Source organism: Corvus hawaiiensis, chromosome 17, assembly GCF_020740725.1.
Source record: "Corvus hawaiiensis isolate bCorHaw1 chromosome 17, bCorHaw1.pri.cur, whole genome shotgun sequence".
Classification (NCBI taxonomy): domain Eukaryota; kingdom Metazoa; phylum Chordata; class Aves; order Passeriformes; family Corvidae; genus Corvus; species Corvus hawaiiensis.
Window position 1 is genome coordinate 9080691 of NC_063229.1, and position 16300 is coordinate 9096990.

Genomic DNA, 16300 nt, shown 5'->3' on the forward strand with positions numbered 1-16300 from the left:
ACCCAACCCAGGTCTTGTGTCCCTGGGAGATGCTGGGGACAAGGTCCTGCCACAATGTGGGCCAGGAGCCCCTGAAGCGCCATCCCATGGTAGTGCGAGGGAACTTTGTCCCTTGGGGTCAGGGGAATGTGCTGCAGCAGAAGTTATCCCGCAATGGAGCCCCACTGTCACCTCCCTGTGCCTGGGACCCCTCCAAGTTCCTGGCTTTGCACAGGGTGTCACACGTGGCACAAGTGGCACCAGCCTCAGTGTGTGGCCCTGCAAATGGACCCGTGTTGCCCCAGGCAGACTGTGGGGAGGCACCAGGGGTTGTGGCACAGTGTGGAGGCTCTGCTATGGGGGGGGGGGGGGGACGACGACAGACAGGGGACAGGGCTCCCTCCCCTCTCTGTCCTTGCTTGTGGCTGTGCCAGTGTGCCTGGCTGGGATTCCAACAAGTCCCTGCAGACTCCAAGACCAGGGCAGCCCCAAAGATGGGCTGTGCCAGGGGCTGCAGCTCTGATGGGAACAGCCAGGAAAGTGGATTCCTCCGACCTGAATCATGCAGGGTGGCTGCCAGTGAAGAGGCACCAGCTGAGTCACCAGTGTTGACACTGGGCTGGGCACAGGGACATGTCCCAACTGGCCAGGCTGGGGGACACTGGAGTGGTCAGGGTCCTCACACAGTCCTAGGATGGGATCTGGCCACCATCCCCTTCCTACACAGCACTGGGACACCCGAGTCAGCACCTCTGAGCACTGAAGTGGGGCCAGAGTGATGCTGGCAAAGTGGGGGGCTGTGCTTGTGCCCCCCATCCTGCCAACCCCAGGATGGGAGAGGGATCTCCCCAGGAGCAGCAATACCCAGGCCCCATGGCACAGCCAGCCCTAGGATAGACACAGGGCTCGCTGGGGCTCTCCATGCTGATGTGGGGACCAAATTTGTGTCAAAGTCCCCCCATCTCCCCAAGGCTAGCAGGACTCCAGTTTGGCCAGGGTCGGGGGTCTCTGCGGGGGCCGTGCTGGCACGGAGGGACACTGCCGTCACTCGGGGACCGGGAGCACCGCGGCCGCGTCAGCTCTGTTACCAGCCCCCAGACGGCTGCTGCTGGGCCATGGCTGTGTCCCAGCCCCGGGCAGGGCAGGGGGGGCCGCCCTTCATCATCGGGGGCCGCCACTCAGCCCCGGGCCTCTCTTTTCTCCCTTTTTTTTCCCTACCCAGTGGAAAACAATATTTGAGCGCCTACATCATGCTGGCGTCTCCGGAGCGGCCGGCGGCGAGAGCGGCTGACCTCAACCCCCTCCTTCGCACGGTCCCCGGGGGCGCGGGAGGAAGCAAACGCCGCAGCCATGCCCAGGGGCCGTCTGGTTCCCACGAAGCGTGGCCAGGCCCTTCGCCCGCCCCGGCTGGGAACACACGGCCCCAGCTGGGAACACACGGCCCCAGCCCCATGCTGTGCCCGATATGGGATCCCTGTGCTGGGAGCAGTGTGGCGCATCCCACTGTCCCCCAAACTGCAGCAGCTGCTGGGGATGGGGACTCCTGTCCTGCACAGCCTGCACTGCCCGGGGGTGCAGATCAGAGCCCTGTGCTCTCCCAGCGCTCCCCTTTCCCGCCCTCACCCCGACTGCCGGTCATGGACCCGCTGTTCTCCCAGCTCTGCCTCCTTCCTGGCTCACTCCCGGCTCGCTGTGGGTGGCCTGGCCCCCTGCCCGCTCGCCCGCTCCCATCCTGGGCTGTGCCGTGGCCGGGGCTCTGCTGCACCCAGTCATGGGGTGAACCTGCTGCTGCTGTCGGTGGTGCTGCCAGGTGCCAGTGCTGGAGGTCTGCCCACTCCCCTTCCCTCCCTGCACTGCCTGAGGGGCTCCTTGTTTCTGCAGGCAGGGTGGGTGCCACAGGAACAGGGTGCATGGGGGAGTGTGTGCTGCTCCAGGCTCCGGGGATGGATGCTGAGGACACGTGTGCACACCCTGACTGCCCTGTTCATCCGTAGGGGTGATGAGGACCCGGCACATAAGGCATGGGACTGGCTGCTGTGGCCTGTGCTGGACCAGGAGCAGCCCTGTCCATTGGCCCCAGTGGGACCTGTCCACTCCAAGCAGCTTCAGGGGCTCATGAGCCCTGTTGGCTGGGAACATAGGATGGGATCATGGCTACTTCCATGGGTGTCAGCCATGTGGCCCCACTCATTCAGCCCCAGTGTGTGTCTCTGTAGGGTCCCAGGGTAGGAAGGAGGAGGCTGGAGAAACCAAACCAGGCTGTGGGGTAGGGGTCCCCCACCCTGTTATGTGCTGGTGTCTGTCCATCCCTCTGCCTCAGATGTGCACACACAGGGCTGTGCTCAGGAACACATCCCCTACAGCAGCTCAGGGTGCCAGGAATGTCCGGGGCTGATGGTCCATCTGGAAGCCCCATGGCCACCCCGCAGCAGGGCCCTGCAGCCCCTGTGGCCAGCCGGGGCCAGGGCCGGGACCAGAGCAACGCGCGGCTCCTGGGGCCAGACAGGAAAGAGACGTCACTGCCATGGAGCGTAACTCAAACCAGATGGGGCTGCGCTGGCGTCCAGGCCTGCGGGGTGGTCACCGACAGGAACCGGTCAAAGGCTGCCGGCAGGAAGCGGCTGGGAGGGACGCCTGCGGTGGGAGCCGGAGTCCAGGCTCTGGCAGCCTTAACCACTTCAGGGCCAGCCACAGCTCCCCTGGGCAAAGGGGTACCAGTACCCCCCAGCCTTTGCCTGGGCATCCCACCCCATATGGGCAGATGCTGAAGATGTGAGGACACCTCTGACTGCTGATCCATCCACCCATCCATCCAGTCGCCTCCCCTTCCCCCATCCCCCTGGGGTGCTCAGAGCTGTTGGGTGTGGAGACCAGAAACCCTTGGCACCATGCCTGCACAGCCCTGCCCAGGACGTACCAGGTGGTCCCTGTCCACAGCAAAGGCTGGACCCATTCCCTCTACCACAGAGATGAGACGCTGCTTCCCATCCTCATCTCACTTATCCTGTGACTGTCAGGCCCCACAGGTGGTGGTAGGGCCTCCCCAGCCCCCCGTAGTGGCAGGTGTGGGCTGTGGCAGACCTGTACATTTATTTACAAGAAGGCGAGCGCTGTGGAAGGCTCCATTATGGGGCAGGGTCCCACCAGCCGTGGCTGCTGTCTGGTGGGGACAAGCCTAAAGCCCCTTCCCCTGCTGCAGCCAGCAGGGGTGAGGGGCAATGTCTCCCTGTGTCTCTCCTCAGTGTTTTTCCAGCAGGCACAGAGGGCACAGACAGCTCCAGAGCAAACACACAGCCTTGGCTTGGCGGGGCTCAGCCATGGCAAAAGCCAAAGCTGGAGGACCTCTTGCCAACCCCCCATCCCCTCCTGCAGTGGGCAAGGCTGGATGCTACAAATCCCAGGGGATGCCCATCCTCCGGCAGCACCGGGGAGGCCCAAGGGATGCAGGCAGAGAGGCCGGGGACGGGACAAGGCGCGAGAGCAGGAGCAGCACCCCCTCCCCAGTCCCAGCAGGTCCCGCGGAGCCCCCGCACAGGGCGGGGAGCTGGCGGCCGCGGCCGGAGCGGCGGAGCAGTTCCGGTGTGTTGGTGGTCGGGTGAGCGGTGCCGGCCGGAGCGGGGAGCGCGGGCCAGCTGCTCTGCATTAGCCCGCCTCGCTCATCGCGCTCTGCCGGGGACGGGTGAAGCAGAGGTTGTGTTTTTCCCCCGCTGGCAGAACCGAAGGGCAGGGAGGGCAGGAGGAACACAAAGCCTCCTTCTTTCCTCGTTGGCTCCCAGCTGGGGACGCCGCTGGAAGCGTGCTTGCTGCTTCCTCCCTTCCTGTGCGAACAGCAGCTCGGGGCCAGCTCCGCTCCCACATGCCCAGCTGGCCAGGAGGAGGTGCTTCAGCCCCGGCTCCGGTGCCAAGGTAGCAGGGTGGGGGTCCAGCATCATCGCCGAGCCACAGAGCTGGGAAGGGAGGTTGGGCAGTGCAGGGGCCAGCGGCAGCGAAGGCAGGGCAGGGCTGCGGCATTTACAGGCAGAGAGGGCACATTTCGAATCCAAAAGCAGCAAGCACCAGGTGGCCGAGGCAGCGGGATCACACCGGAATGGCCTTCCTCCTCCCCGAGGGCACGGGAAGGAAGCGTGAGCAGAGCAGAGACGCTGCAGGTCGGGCATGACGCAGCCGGGCCAGGGCCAGAGATGAGATCAGAAACCTCCACTCCGGAGCAGCCTCACAGTCTGAGGAAATCCCGACGGGAGCGTCGGCTCCGTGGGAGTGAGGAGGGTTGGAGCCTCAAGAGCCCCAAGAACACTGCGAGCATCCCCAGCGGTGATGTGGTCCTGAGCGCAGTGATGCCGCCCGGCGCGGGACCAGCTCGGCAGAGCTGCTCCAGACTGGTGGGGGTCCCTCTCAAGTAGTTCCTTTCTGGCCTCGGCTCCCCTGGGAGCCCAGCTCAGATGCCCAGCGCTGTCAGGGACCCCGAGCTGGTGATCTTCCTGAAGCGGTTGGCAGCACACACCCCGATGAAATTTTTCTGTGAAGGGGAAGAGGAAAGGTGCTCATCCTCTGGCAAGGGCTGTGGCACTGGAGGTTGAGCCAGACCCTGCTCTGGGGCCTGACACTACTCCTGCCCCCAAAAGCTGTTCTTGGGATCCGCTCAGGAGTAACCACCACATGCTTGATGGGGGTCTTACCTCAGGGGCATCCATGCTCAAGAGTCCCCAGCCCTGTGTCCCAGCTGCAGCAGCACAGAGAGACAGAACATTCTCCATGCTCCAGATGCCATCCACCAGGACAGGCAGAGTCTGGCAGCGCCCTCCCAGCCCCCTCAGAAGCTGCTGACCCTCATGCCCATGCCAGCTTCCCGCACCTTCCAGCGCCGTCTCATGACGTATTTCTTGAGCAGCACTTGGGACTTGAGCCGCCGGTTGCAACGTTTGGCCTTTTCTGCCAGATTATTGAGCCAGGGATGCTGCAGGCACTGGTTAGCACTCATCCGAGCACTGGGGTGAGAGGAGCCTGTGTCAACCCTGCTTGAGCCCCTCACCCCCAACCACCCCCTTCTCCAGCCACTCCAGAGCCCCAAACCCCCATAATCCTGCAGGGAGGAACCAGAGGGAAGCATGTGCTCAGGTACTGGTGGGGCTGGGCAGGACCCAAGGGGTCCAACACATCCTGCTTGGGACAGGTGTCCCTGGAGGGATGCAGGGCTCTGTTGGGGACAATCAGAGTGGGGCAGAGCCCCTGGGTTTCATTCAGTGCAGGACCCAGGGGATGCTGCATGTCTTGGTGAAGAGGCAGCACATGATACCCAGGGCCGCTCTGGGGATGCCCACCCCAGGACCCCATGGCCACTGCCAGCCTCACACCTCTTATCCTTGATGATGAGGTTTGAGACAAAGTCCTTGGCCTCATCGGAGATGCTCTCAAAGGTCTCCTCGTCGAAGTACCAGTTGGCAGCCAGGACGTTGTTGAGTGTCTCGGTGTCATCATCACCCAAGAAGGGGGAGAGGCCGCTGAGCCTGGGGGTGCAGGGAGGTGAGGAGTCAGGTGCTCTCAGGCTGCGGCACCTCCCAGACCCCCTGGAAGAGAGCCAGTCTGGCCAGGGCTGCTCCAGGGATGTGTTGGCACTGTCCTGTGCTCCTGCCTGCAGCCAGCCTGAGCCTCTTCCTGCCCCCCAGCCCCTAACCTTACATGGCCATCTCCCCATCCAGGACCCCCCACCTGCCACCAAGCAGGCAGGTGCTTGGGGACAGCCCTGCACCCAGGAGAGCTCTGTCCCAGCACCACAGCTCCCCAGCATGGCACTGGCAGCCCCTGCCCAGCCCTGACGTACAGCATGTAGGTGATGACGCCCATGCTCCACATGTCCGTGGAGTAGGAGACTTGCTCGTAGTTGACCACCTCAGGGGAGAGGAATTCAGGAGTTCCAAAGTTCACTTTCAGCTTCTCGTTGGGATTGTACCTGCAGCCAAGGGGGGTGCAAGTCAGCAGAAGGGGGACAGGCTGCTCCCCCAAACCACTGCCCCTCTTTCAGCAGATGCTGCCCTCCCCAGCTAGTCAGGGAGAGCCGTGGCCAAAGCAATGGCCTAGAGCAGGTCCTGGGGCTCCTGGTACCCAAAGGCACACAGAGATGAAGGGTGGAAGAGGAACAGGGACGAGGGACAGAGCTGAGGAAGAAAACCTCACCTTCGAGCCAGCCCAAAGTCGATGATCTTCACCATGTGCCCAGTGGCAGCGACGCAGAGGATGTTCTCAGGCTGTGGGGACAGGGTGACCATTGCCCCACCACTGAGAGAGGGTCCTGCAGCTGACCCGCACCAGAGCAGTGCTGACCCACAGGCACCCCTCCCACCGCTAGCCAGTGTCCCGCTGTCACCCTTGGCCCTGTCATTGTCCGCCCCAGCCCCGCACCTTGAGGTCGAGGTGGAGGACGCGCATGTGGTGCATGAAGCGGATGCCCTCGCAGATCTGCCGGACGAACACCATGCAGTCCACCTCCGTCAGGTGGTAGTCATCGTCGATGATCCGCTCAAAGAGCTCGCCACCCTCCACACTGCATGGGGATGGACCATGGGGTCATTTTGGGGGGGGCTCCCTGCCCCAAGCCATCCTCCTGCAGAGTTCCCTGCCCTCCTGGGGACCCTGGCCCAGCTCCACCATGGAGATGCTGAGCAGAGCCAGGGTGGGATGCAGCATGTTGGGGTTGGACAGCCCCAAGGTAGGCACAGGCACTCACAATTCCATGAAGAGAATGATCTCCCGGGGCGTTTCAATGGCGTCGTAGAGCTGGATGAGGTTGTGGTGGTTCAGCTGGTTCATCACGTCGATCTCCAGCAGCACCATCTCCTGCAGAAGGAGCCCCAGGATGGTGTGGGGTGTCAGCCCTGGCTGTACCACTGGGACAGGCTGTGTCCCCACACCAGGGGGGCACACAGAGCATCACACTGCCCCCCCTGCCCAGTGCCATTCAGACCTTGTCCTTTGCTCCCTGCTTCCGGATCACTTTGGCTGCCAGCTTGAGCCCCGTCTCCTTCTCCGTGCACGTGTGAACTTCACCAAACTTGCCCCTGGCGAGGGAGGCAGGGAGAGGTGCCCATGCCATCAGCCACCCAGGCTGCTGGGGACCCTCACGCTGCACTGGGGTGCTGCTCTGCACTGGCTGAGGCACCCATCCTGCCCAAGACACCCACCCATCATGACCAAAGGAGTCCCACTGACACAAAGCCACTGCCCAAGGCTGGAGGGCAGCTCAGGACAGGCCAGGGGAAGCACTAGGGCCCCTCCTTACCCCCCCAGGATGTCTTTGGAGCTGAGGCTGAACTGGGCGCTGACACTGGCGGAGCGCAGGGTGACGGTGCGATGTGCGAAGGGCGCTGGTGGCGGAGGGACATCGTCTGCCCAGAGAGAAAGGCTGAGGTGAGAAGGGAATCTGCTGTCCAGGGGACCCCACTTGTGGGTACCCCGGGCTGCCCTGGTGTGGGGTGAAGACAGGCACCCAGCCAAGCCTGTGGGTACAGGATGTGGCCAGGTATTGAGTGCTGGGCTGTGACCCAGGGGCTCCTGGCTGGGGCTGCACTGGAGGATGCAGCAACCCCTGAAGGGTCCCTTGCTACTGCCCACAGCATTGTCCTGCTGCACGGCACCAGCCCTGTTCCATGGCACTCACCCCGCTCCATGGCACCCATCCTAATGCATGGCACCCACCTTACTTCATGACAGCCACCCCCACCATCCCACATCGCATTTATCCTTTCCAGGCCATGTCATTGTCCATCACCCTCTCCAGGCCAACCCCCCTCCATGCCACCACCTCCTGCTCACCCTTCCAGGACAGATCCCATTCACAGGGCACCCCATGCACCCATTCCTGCACCACCCTTTCCCAGGTGAGAGCAGGAGCTGGCCTCACAGGGATCCCCACAAGCACCCACTGCCCCCAAGCCCTGCCATCCCCACAAGGACAGTGGTGCAGGATATGAGGATGTGCTGTGCCCTGCCACCAGCCAGACAGTCACTGTCACTCCCCAGGCTCCTCTTCCTCACAGTCAGTGTGGCCAGAGCAGGCCAGGAAGGGACACGACATATTTAGCCCTGTTTACAGTGAAAGGGGAGCTCGAAGGCCACCAGGCAGGTGACAAGCCAAGGACAGGAGCTGGCAGCATGGAGGGCAGTATGGGCAGCAGGCAGGGCCATGGGGTTCCCAGGCTGTCACTCCACAGAGGGTCCAGGGGGGTAAGGAAAAGGCAGGTAACTCATGGCCTTACCCAATATCCCAAAAGAGTCTTCCTTCCCAAAATCGGGGGTGAGGTAGGGGCTGGGGGGTGGCTTTGCCTCCATCAAAGATGGTTGCACCCCAGGTCCAGGCTGCTCCGCAACCCCAGCAGGATCTGGGGGCTGCCCTGTGGCACTGGGCAATGTCCTCTCCTGTGGGGTGCCAGGTGGCTCCAGAGGCTGCAGGTCCCCCAGGGCTGGTGGGCCAGAGCCAGGCTCTGTTGGACCCTCTTTTGGCTCCACCATCGTGATCTCCTCTGCTATTGTCTCCATTGCTGCCACCTCTGCCCAGGGCTGCTCCTCCCTGGAAGCAGGAGTGGGAGGTGAGCAGAGCCCAGCCAGCAGCTCCCAAGCCCAGCACCCAGGGACCCAGGGCTCCCTGGAGCAGCGAGGGGGATCCCCCCCATCCCAGGAGAGTGTGGGTACCTGTGGCAGGCAGCCGGGCAGCTCAGGCTCTGCAGCAGGACTGGGCGTGGGGGCTCGGGGATCGTTGGTGGCTGTCCCTCTGTCTCCTTGGACTCTCTCTCCCCTTCACCCTGACCCTTCACAGCAGCCATGGCTGCTGCCTCCATGGGCTCTGCAGCCCCATCCCCAGCCTCTGCTCCAGCTGTGGGAGGCTCCACCTCCGCAGCTTTTTCCCCTCCATCCCGAGCCTTTGCAGCCACTGAGACCTTCTCCTTTGTAGGATCTTTCCCTCCAGCTCCAGCCTTTGATGCAACTGTGGATTTTTCCACCTTTGCAGTTTTCTTCCCTCCATCCTGTACCTTTGCAGCTGCTAGGGACTTCTCCTTTGCAGGCTCTTTTTTGCCTCCACCTTGAGCCATTTTTGCAGCTGGTGTTTTCTCTGCCTTTGCTGCTGCCTTCTCTCCATCCTGAGCCTTGGCAGCATCTGGAGCTTTCTCCTTTGCAGGAATTATGGCTTTCTCCTTCACTGAAACTGGAGCTTTCTCCTTCACTGGAGCTGGAGACTTCTCCTTCGTGGGCTCCTTTTTGCCTCCATCTGGAGCCTTTTTAACTGCTAGGGTTTTTTCTGCCTTTACTACTTTATTCTCCCCACTCTGAGCCTTTGCAGCACCTGGGGCCTTCTCCTTTGCAGCAGCCGTGGTTTTCTCCTTTGCAGGCTTGGTATCAGCTGGGGCTTGTTCTGCCTTTGCATCTTGCTTCCTTTCATCCAGAGCTTTAGCAGTGGCTGGGACCTCCTGTTTTGCAACCACTGTGCCTTTCTCCTTTGCCGGCTCTCCTTTGCCTCCATCCTGAGCCTGAGCTTCAGCCAAGGCTGTCTCCTCAATAGGTTTTGCCTTCCCTCCTTCAGAGTTTGCTGCAGCCAGAGCCTTCTCCTTGGTGGGCTCTGCCTTTCCACCACTCTCAGCCCCTGACCCACCAGGGGCTTGCTCATTCTTGGGCTTGTCCTTTCCTTCATCCTGCGCCTCAGTTACAGCCAGGCCCTTCCCCTCCATGGGCTCCTCCTTCCCTTTCTCATGTTCTCCCACAGCTGGAGCCTTCTCCTCCCTGGGCTCATCCTTCCCTCCATCCTTAGCCTTTGCAGCAGCTGAAGTCTTTCCTCCTTTGAGCTCTTCTGCAGCCAGAGCTTTCTTCTTCCCAGGCTTATCTTTCTCATCCTTCCCTACACCCTGGGCCCCAGTGGCAGCTGGCACCTTCTCCCCGATGGATGCTGCCTGCCCTTCATCAGATACTGCCTGTCCTCCATCACGCTGCACAGCCGAAGCCTCCTCTCCCCGGACTGCTTCCCGTCCATCCTGGGGCTCTGGAGCAGCCAGAGCTGTCTCCTGCTCCGGCTCTGTCTTCCCTCCTCCAGCCTCTCCTACAGCCTTCTCCTGCCCAGGCTCATCTGTCCTTCCGTCATGTGCCACGGTGGCAGCTGGCACTGTCCCCCCAGTGTCGGCAGCATCCGCCGCTCCGCCCTGCTCCATGGGACGCTCCAGGCAGGAGGCGGCTGCCCTGCAGTGCTCCCGGTTCGGCGACGCTCCTGCGGGAGAGAAAGTAGCAGCTGAGGGCTCGCCGGAGCCGACGCCCTGCAGAGGGGACGGCAGGACTCGGGCAGTGGCTCTGCTCCTGCAGGGATGAGCTGCTGCCATCCAGCCGGGAACTGTGCCCCCGCCGCCCAGCCGGCGGCTCCCCGGCTGGTGGCACCGAGCCAGGGCCCCCACGTGGCCACCAGTCCCGGCACCGTCCCATTGTGCCCCGATATCTGCCCCGCGGTGACTGATCGATGGCCTGACCCCGGCACCTGTCACCGGGTGCCTGGGGCCTCCGACGTGCGAGCAGCCAGCGCGGCGCGGCCAGGGTGACAATTTAAGGCCACATCCCACCATGGCAGAGCAGGAGACACAGGCTCTGGCCCCGGGCTGGCAGTGGGGATCAGGAGAGGTGAGCGCTCCCAGCACAGCCCCACTACTGCTCCCCCTGAACCACACAGGAGGTCCAGCCATGCAGGCAAACCCCATCTGCTCAGGGGCCACACAGACCCCGCACCCAGCAGCCGCCTGCGCTGCTCGTCCCCCTGCCCAGGGGTAACCGGCTCTGCCAAGGGGACCTGTTGGTGCCCTGTACCTGCCTTGGACTTCAGCCTAGCACCTGATCCCCAAATCCCCGTTCTGCCCTGGGCTCCACTGCCCTCCTGTGCCTGGTCATCTTTCCTCACCCTGTCCCAAAACACTCCACTGTGCAGCCGTCCAGAGCGCAGGACAGCCCAGCCCCAGAATAAACCTAACAGCAACCATCCCAGTAACAGGGAAGTTGCTTGCTGGTCTACTGGAACAGGAGGTGCAGCAGAGCAGTGCCTGGGAGAGCATTCCCACATCCCACAGCTCAGCACAGGAAGCCCATGGGGATGGACGTGTTCTTCCCAGGGCTGGGGGCTCCACTATCCACAGGATCCCCCACCACCATGCCCCAAGTCAGAAGCCATGGAGACCCCCCCGGCCCCTTTACCTGGGTCCTGGTGCAGTGGGTGATCAGGGGGGCAGCATCTGCACTGTGGCAGCGCTGGAGGGAGCAGCCTCTTCTATCCCGGGTGTAACGGAGCCGGATTAGTGGGGCAGAGGAGGATCCTTTACAGCAGCGGGAGCCGGCCCGCTTCGCCTTTCCCAGCACCTGTTACTGCTGGAGCCCGTTCAAAGGACACGCCACTCTCGCCTGTCCCCCGTGGGCTGGGGACACTCAGAAAAGAGGCAGGGGACAGGGACGGACTTGCCTCCTGCTCCAGCACAGCACCACAGGGAGCGCTGGCACTGGACACAGTGGCACCCCAAAACCATGCCACTGGGGTGGCCTGGGTCAGCTGGACAGGGTCCAGGTAACTAAGGCCCTCCAAGGTGCCCACAAGTGACACAAGGTGGCCACTGGCCAACCCACGGGGATGGTGGCTGGGAGTAGCTGGTGATTGTGCTGGTCCCCCGTGCTGCTGAGCTGTGGCCAGCTCTGCCCACTGGCACTGCCCCTTTGGGAGAGCAGCTCCAAGGGACCCTGCGCTCTGTGGGTACGATGTGGCGCCACTGGGCATTGCCACTGGGCCTTGATGAAGGTGACAGCAGCTGGGAAGTGGGCACTGGCCAATGGCTGCAGCCGCCCCTAGGAACCAATTGAAAAACTTACTTTCTGCAAAATCAAGTGTTTTGGGAATCAGGGTAAGAAACAGAGGAGCTGGAGGCTCCAGAGGGGTTGGGCTGTGTGTATGGGTGCTGCACAGACATTGCCAGCTCCTTCTGTGTATGGGTGCTGCACCCCAGGACACACTTCAGGCACTGCGCAGGGCTGGATCCTGGTGTGTGCTGGAGGAGCAGGGCTCTCCCCAGGGCTGGGCTGGCCGGGTGCCCTCAGGGAGGCTGAGGTTACCCTGGGCTCCTCCAGCCTCAGCCCCTGCCAGCTGCCAGCCTGGTCCTGCCTCCCAGCTCCCCATCCCACAGCCTCACAAAGCTCAGGTCCTGCCAGACACCAAACCTGGCTGCTTAAACCTTGCTTTGCTTTCTCCTCAGTTTAAACCTCACCTATGGCAGGGCTGGAGGCTACAGCAGCAAAGGTGGTGGGGAGGCTGCCCTGGCCAGTGCCATCCCTGATGGAGCTGAGTCAATGCCACCAGCACAAGCAGCAGGAGCCCCCCAAGTGCAGTGCTCACTTTGCCTGCAGCACCTCTCAGGGGGACCAACACTGCCCAGGCAGTGCTGCTGCTCTGCATTGCCAAATCCCAGCTCCCAGTGAAGCACCAGCATGTGTGCCATGGCCTGGGTCAGACTTTGCCAGTGGTTCACATGTGACATCGAAAGTGAGACAAGCCAAGATGGGAACACAGCTGTTCCCCTGTCCTTGAGGTACTGCTGTCCCACCTGTCCCTGCCCTGGCCTCAGGCACCCACCATCAACACCTCGATGCAAGAGCAACACTTGCTCAGCAGGACACAGCTGGGGAATCCTGAGCAGACACGGAGCTCTCTTGCTCCAGCCTTCACAGCTCAGATTTGTGGCTTCAGCAAGGCCAGCTCCTTTTCTAAAATCCATGGCAGGACTTGGAATGTGGTGAGGACCAGCAGGGATAATGCAGGAGCAGGCACACAGCTCCAACTCTCTGATGTGCTGATGCAGTTGAGTAGAAGCAGAGGTTGGAGCATCACCAGCATCCACAGTTCTTGGTGACGATGACACCCATGTGGCCCAGTCCTGGCACAGCCACGGCTCCTGTGATGAGTGGGAGTCCCCCACCTTGGCCTCTGGGAGGGCCACAGTCAGGAATAACTGGTCAGAAGCTGTGCCTGGCCAGCAGGGACTCTGCCCATCGACTGTCATCGCCAACATACACTTTTGGAATTGCCTCTCCCTTCCTCCAGCCAAGGGCTGCCAGGCACCTGGAGGCCACCAATGTCACTTCAGGCACAATCTGCCACCACTCCACGAGCTTTCAGATCTGCACCCTCCTGGCAAACCCCAGGTGGAAGCAGCATATCCATGCCCAGGCATGAGGCAGGAGCCATGCCCCACAGCCCCCTTGGTGCTGTTGGTGTGGTGGACACTGGGATAAAATTCTCCAAGGAGAGCAGGAGCAAGCACCTGGACACTAGCCAGCCTTCCTGGGATGCCTGCAATCTTCCACACTCCCTGGGAGCAAGGCTGGTCTGCACACAAATCCTTGAGACAAGGTGAGGAAGCAAAGCCCTGAGCGTGGGTACTGGGGAGCTATGGTTCTCCATAGGCAGTGGGTGACCATGGTTTGGCATTATCACAGATAAAATTCATTTGTGGGCAGAGAGAAATAAGCTGAAATGAGACCTTTGGGAGGAAGGAAGTGTAGAATTGAAGGGCAGTATCTGTTGCACTTGGTCCAAAACCACACACCCCAAGGAGAAGCACAGTGCTCTGGGGCTCTGCAAACCAGCCACCACCCAGGTTTCTCAGCCTGGGCTTGGGTTTTTTTTCCCCCTTCCCATTCAGGAACTTAAGCCAGAGCCTACATTGGCTGCAGCTGGGAAACAGCCTGTCCTGGCACTATCTGGCAGCTCCTCAAGCACGCTGTTCCCTGGCGACGCCGTTGTCACAACTGCGGCAGCACACTTTAACCTTTACGTTTACCCTGGGAAGGGAGGCTCTGCGGGGCCAAAGCCGGCCCATTCCCGGGAAACCCTACACCCCGGCTAAATCGAGCAGCAGGGCAGGCTGAACAACATCCCCACCTGAATCCCAGCCATGCTGCTGAAACACAAACCAGCCAGGCCGTCTGGCTTAACTGCTTCCATCAGTACCAGGGCTTCCACCGCGAGCTGCCATCGTGTCATGACAGGTGTCAGCAAGGTAATGGGGAAAGACACGGAAAAATCCCAACATCATCAAAAGAGCATCCAGAGCAATGTGAACACCAGCAGCAGCACCACCAGGGAGTACCAGGACCTGCCCAGGTCCAGGGGTCCTTACCAGATTCAGGCCAGGTCACACAAGCAGCCACCAATGTTTCCCAGTGGAGACAGAAGGGAGAAACAAAGCTGTGATCTGAGGGCATCGTCAAGCCTTTTCATAGGAATTTATTTACCAGATAATTTGATCTTGCAATTCAACATGAAAGTCCAGGAAAACATTGTCTGCTTTTTAGTTCCAACTCTAGTCTGTGTTCAGATCAAATTATTTTGATAACAGATTGAGTACAGCTCAACTAGAAAGGGAGCAGAGGAAGATTTTGTACCCAGATCTTCTCCCCTCACCTCCTCCCACTCCTTGCTCTCAAGGCATGCACATACTGGTGATGGGCTTTGAGTACTGGAAGATGAAAATGTTTCTGCAAAAGCCACACAAGGAGAATATAGATTTTACATCAGTTTCTCAACCTACCCTGACTCTAAAGGCAGGTGCTGGAACAGCACTCAGTTAAATCCCAGTCTCTTGCTCCCGGTCCTGTAAATTTATTCTCCCCCAGCACTGGAAAAATCACTGACCACCAGTTCCCTGCTGAAGCCTTGGCCAAATCCCATCCTCTCCAACATCCAGCTCCTTCAGGACATGATTTTTATACACTTTGTACACAAGAACAGCTTTCCCACCATGACACCACTTCCCTCCTAATTAAGAGGACAGGTCCCACACCCCAGCCCGTGAGAACCTGGTGGGTGACTCCAAGCTCATACAAACACCCCAGGCCCTTGGAGGCCCAGCTGCCTGAGGTTCCTGCCCCTGTTTGCAGTTCATGGGGAATACAAGAGGGCATGTTTGGGGGAAGATGTAATGTCTTTTATTAGACCCAAATGATACCATTGGGGAAAAAATACTGCCAAGCTGTCAGGCACACAACCTCTTCCTCAAGGCAGAAGAGGCCATGTAGGGCCATCAGGGAAATCCAGCTGCTTCATCCTTCAGGGATCAGTGGCTGCTCCAGTTCCATGGCCTCATGATCCTGCTTGCCTTCACATTCTTCAGCAGCTCATCATCATTCCAGCTTCCCCCTGACTCATCATAAATATTTGCTGCTCCTGCTGCCCACACGCTGCCTTCTCCAGAGCTGGCACTCGAGGAAAAAGGAAGGGCTCCCTGACAGCAGGTCTGAGGTTCTGTAATGTACTGGGTAGGGACCAGATCACAGGGAACAGCTCCACTGTGACAGAAACGGGGTTAAGGCAGACAGGTCACATGGATTTAGTTTTCAAGAAGAGGATGCTGACATGTCGCTTGTGCTCCAGCCACTCCTGCAAATTTTCACAACAGCAGTGACAGCAGTTTTTCTGGCTGTCCCGTAACTCTCAGCTCAGTGACACAGGGCTATCAGCAAAGCCAGAAAAACGTGGCTGAAGACAGACTGGGTCAAGCTTTTGGGCCAAGCTCTGCCACAGCTACACAAAGATCCTCAAGAGAAGGGAAGGAAAAGCTGAAATTTGAGCAAAAAGGAGCCATATCCAAGCTCACCATTTCCAAGAATCCACACTGCCACAGGGTCATTCATCCTTTAGTGCCAACATACTTCCCCCCAAGCCTCTCATTCTCCAGTTCCTCAGTTACTAACTGCACAAAGTGGGGGTGGCTTTTCCTCTTTTAATCCCAGCACTAAAGTTTTAGGTTGATGCTCTTTGAAACACTCCCATAGAGACCCCAGCTGTTGTGCAATGACAACTCTTGAGCATCACACTTTTTAGGAGAATTCCTGCAGAAACATCATCCCTTGGCTACAATAAATGTTCTTCTTGGAATTTAGGTCTCTAAGGACTTTCTTTCACTGTTACGTCTCTCAATCTAAGGGTAAAATAGCAATTGCTTGATGTACTTTGGCAAGAATGAGACAGCACCTCTAACCATCCCCTTAGCTGGAGTCTAACACCAAGTTTGAACTCTCTTTTTCACCCAAAAATCTGAACAAAAAGCTACACACTCTGGGAGTACTTCAACAGTATACAAATTCAGAAGAAATGAAATCAAATGTTTTTCATAACCACCAAACAAGAAAGTTTGTCCAGTTAGGACAAATTAATTCTCAGTTGCCCTTTTCCCCCTTCTCTTCTAAACAGCAGTACAGTAGCAAGCACCCCTGCTTACATGTGTTTCAGCAAGATATAAAGGTAAAAAAATCAGAGCACAATACT

At 59.8% G+C, this 16300-nt stretch overlaps 1 protein-coding gene across 2 annotated transcripts; it reads right to left on the bottom strand.

The window, feature by feature from the left end:
* Positions 1 to 3050: 3050 nt before the first annotated feature.
* MYLK2 (myosin light chain kinase 2) lies at positions 3051 to 11256 on the bottom strand. 2 transcript variants are annotated; one of them, XM_048322303.1, is made up of 12 exons: positions 11188 to 11256; positions 8662 to 10222; positions 8229 to 8539; positions 7253 to 7358; positions 6938 to 7031; positions 6701 to 6810; positions 6376 to 6517; positions 6151 to 6221; positions 5798 to 5926; positions 5331 to 5483; positions 4832 to 4964; positions 3051 to 4495 (listed from the first exon to the last, which is right to left on the bottom strand). In XM_048322303.1, the coding sequence occupies exons 2-12, from the start codon at positions 10164 to 10166 to the stop codon at positions 4415 to 4417; spliced, it is 2835 nt and encodes a 944-aa protein (XP_048178260.1). In that variant the 5' UTR covers positions 10167 to 10222; positions 11188 to 11256; the 3' UTR covers positions 3051 to 4414. The 2 variants fall into 2 exon arrangements, with proteins under 2 accessions (XP_048178260.1, XP_048178259.1); XM_048322302.1 differs by lacking the exon at positions 11188 to 11256 and having other exon boundaries at positions 8662 to 10351.
* Between the last annotated feature and the right edge of the window lie 5044 nt (positions 11257 to 16300).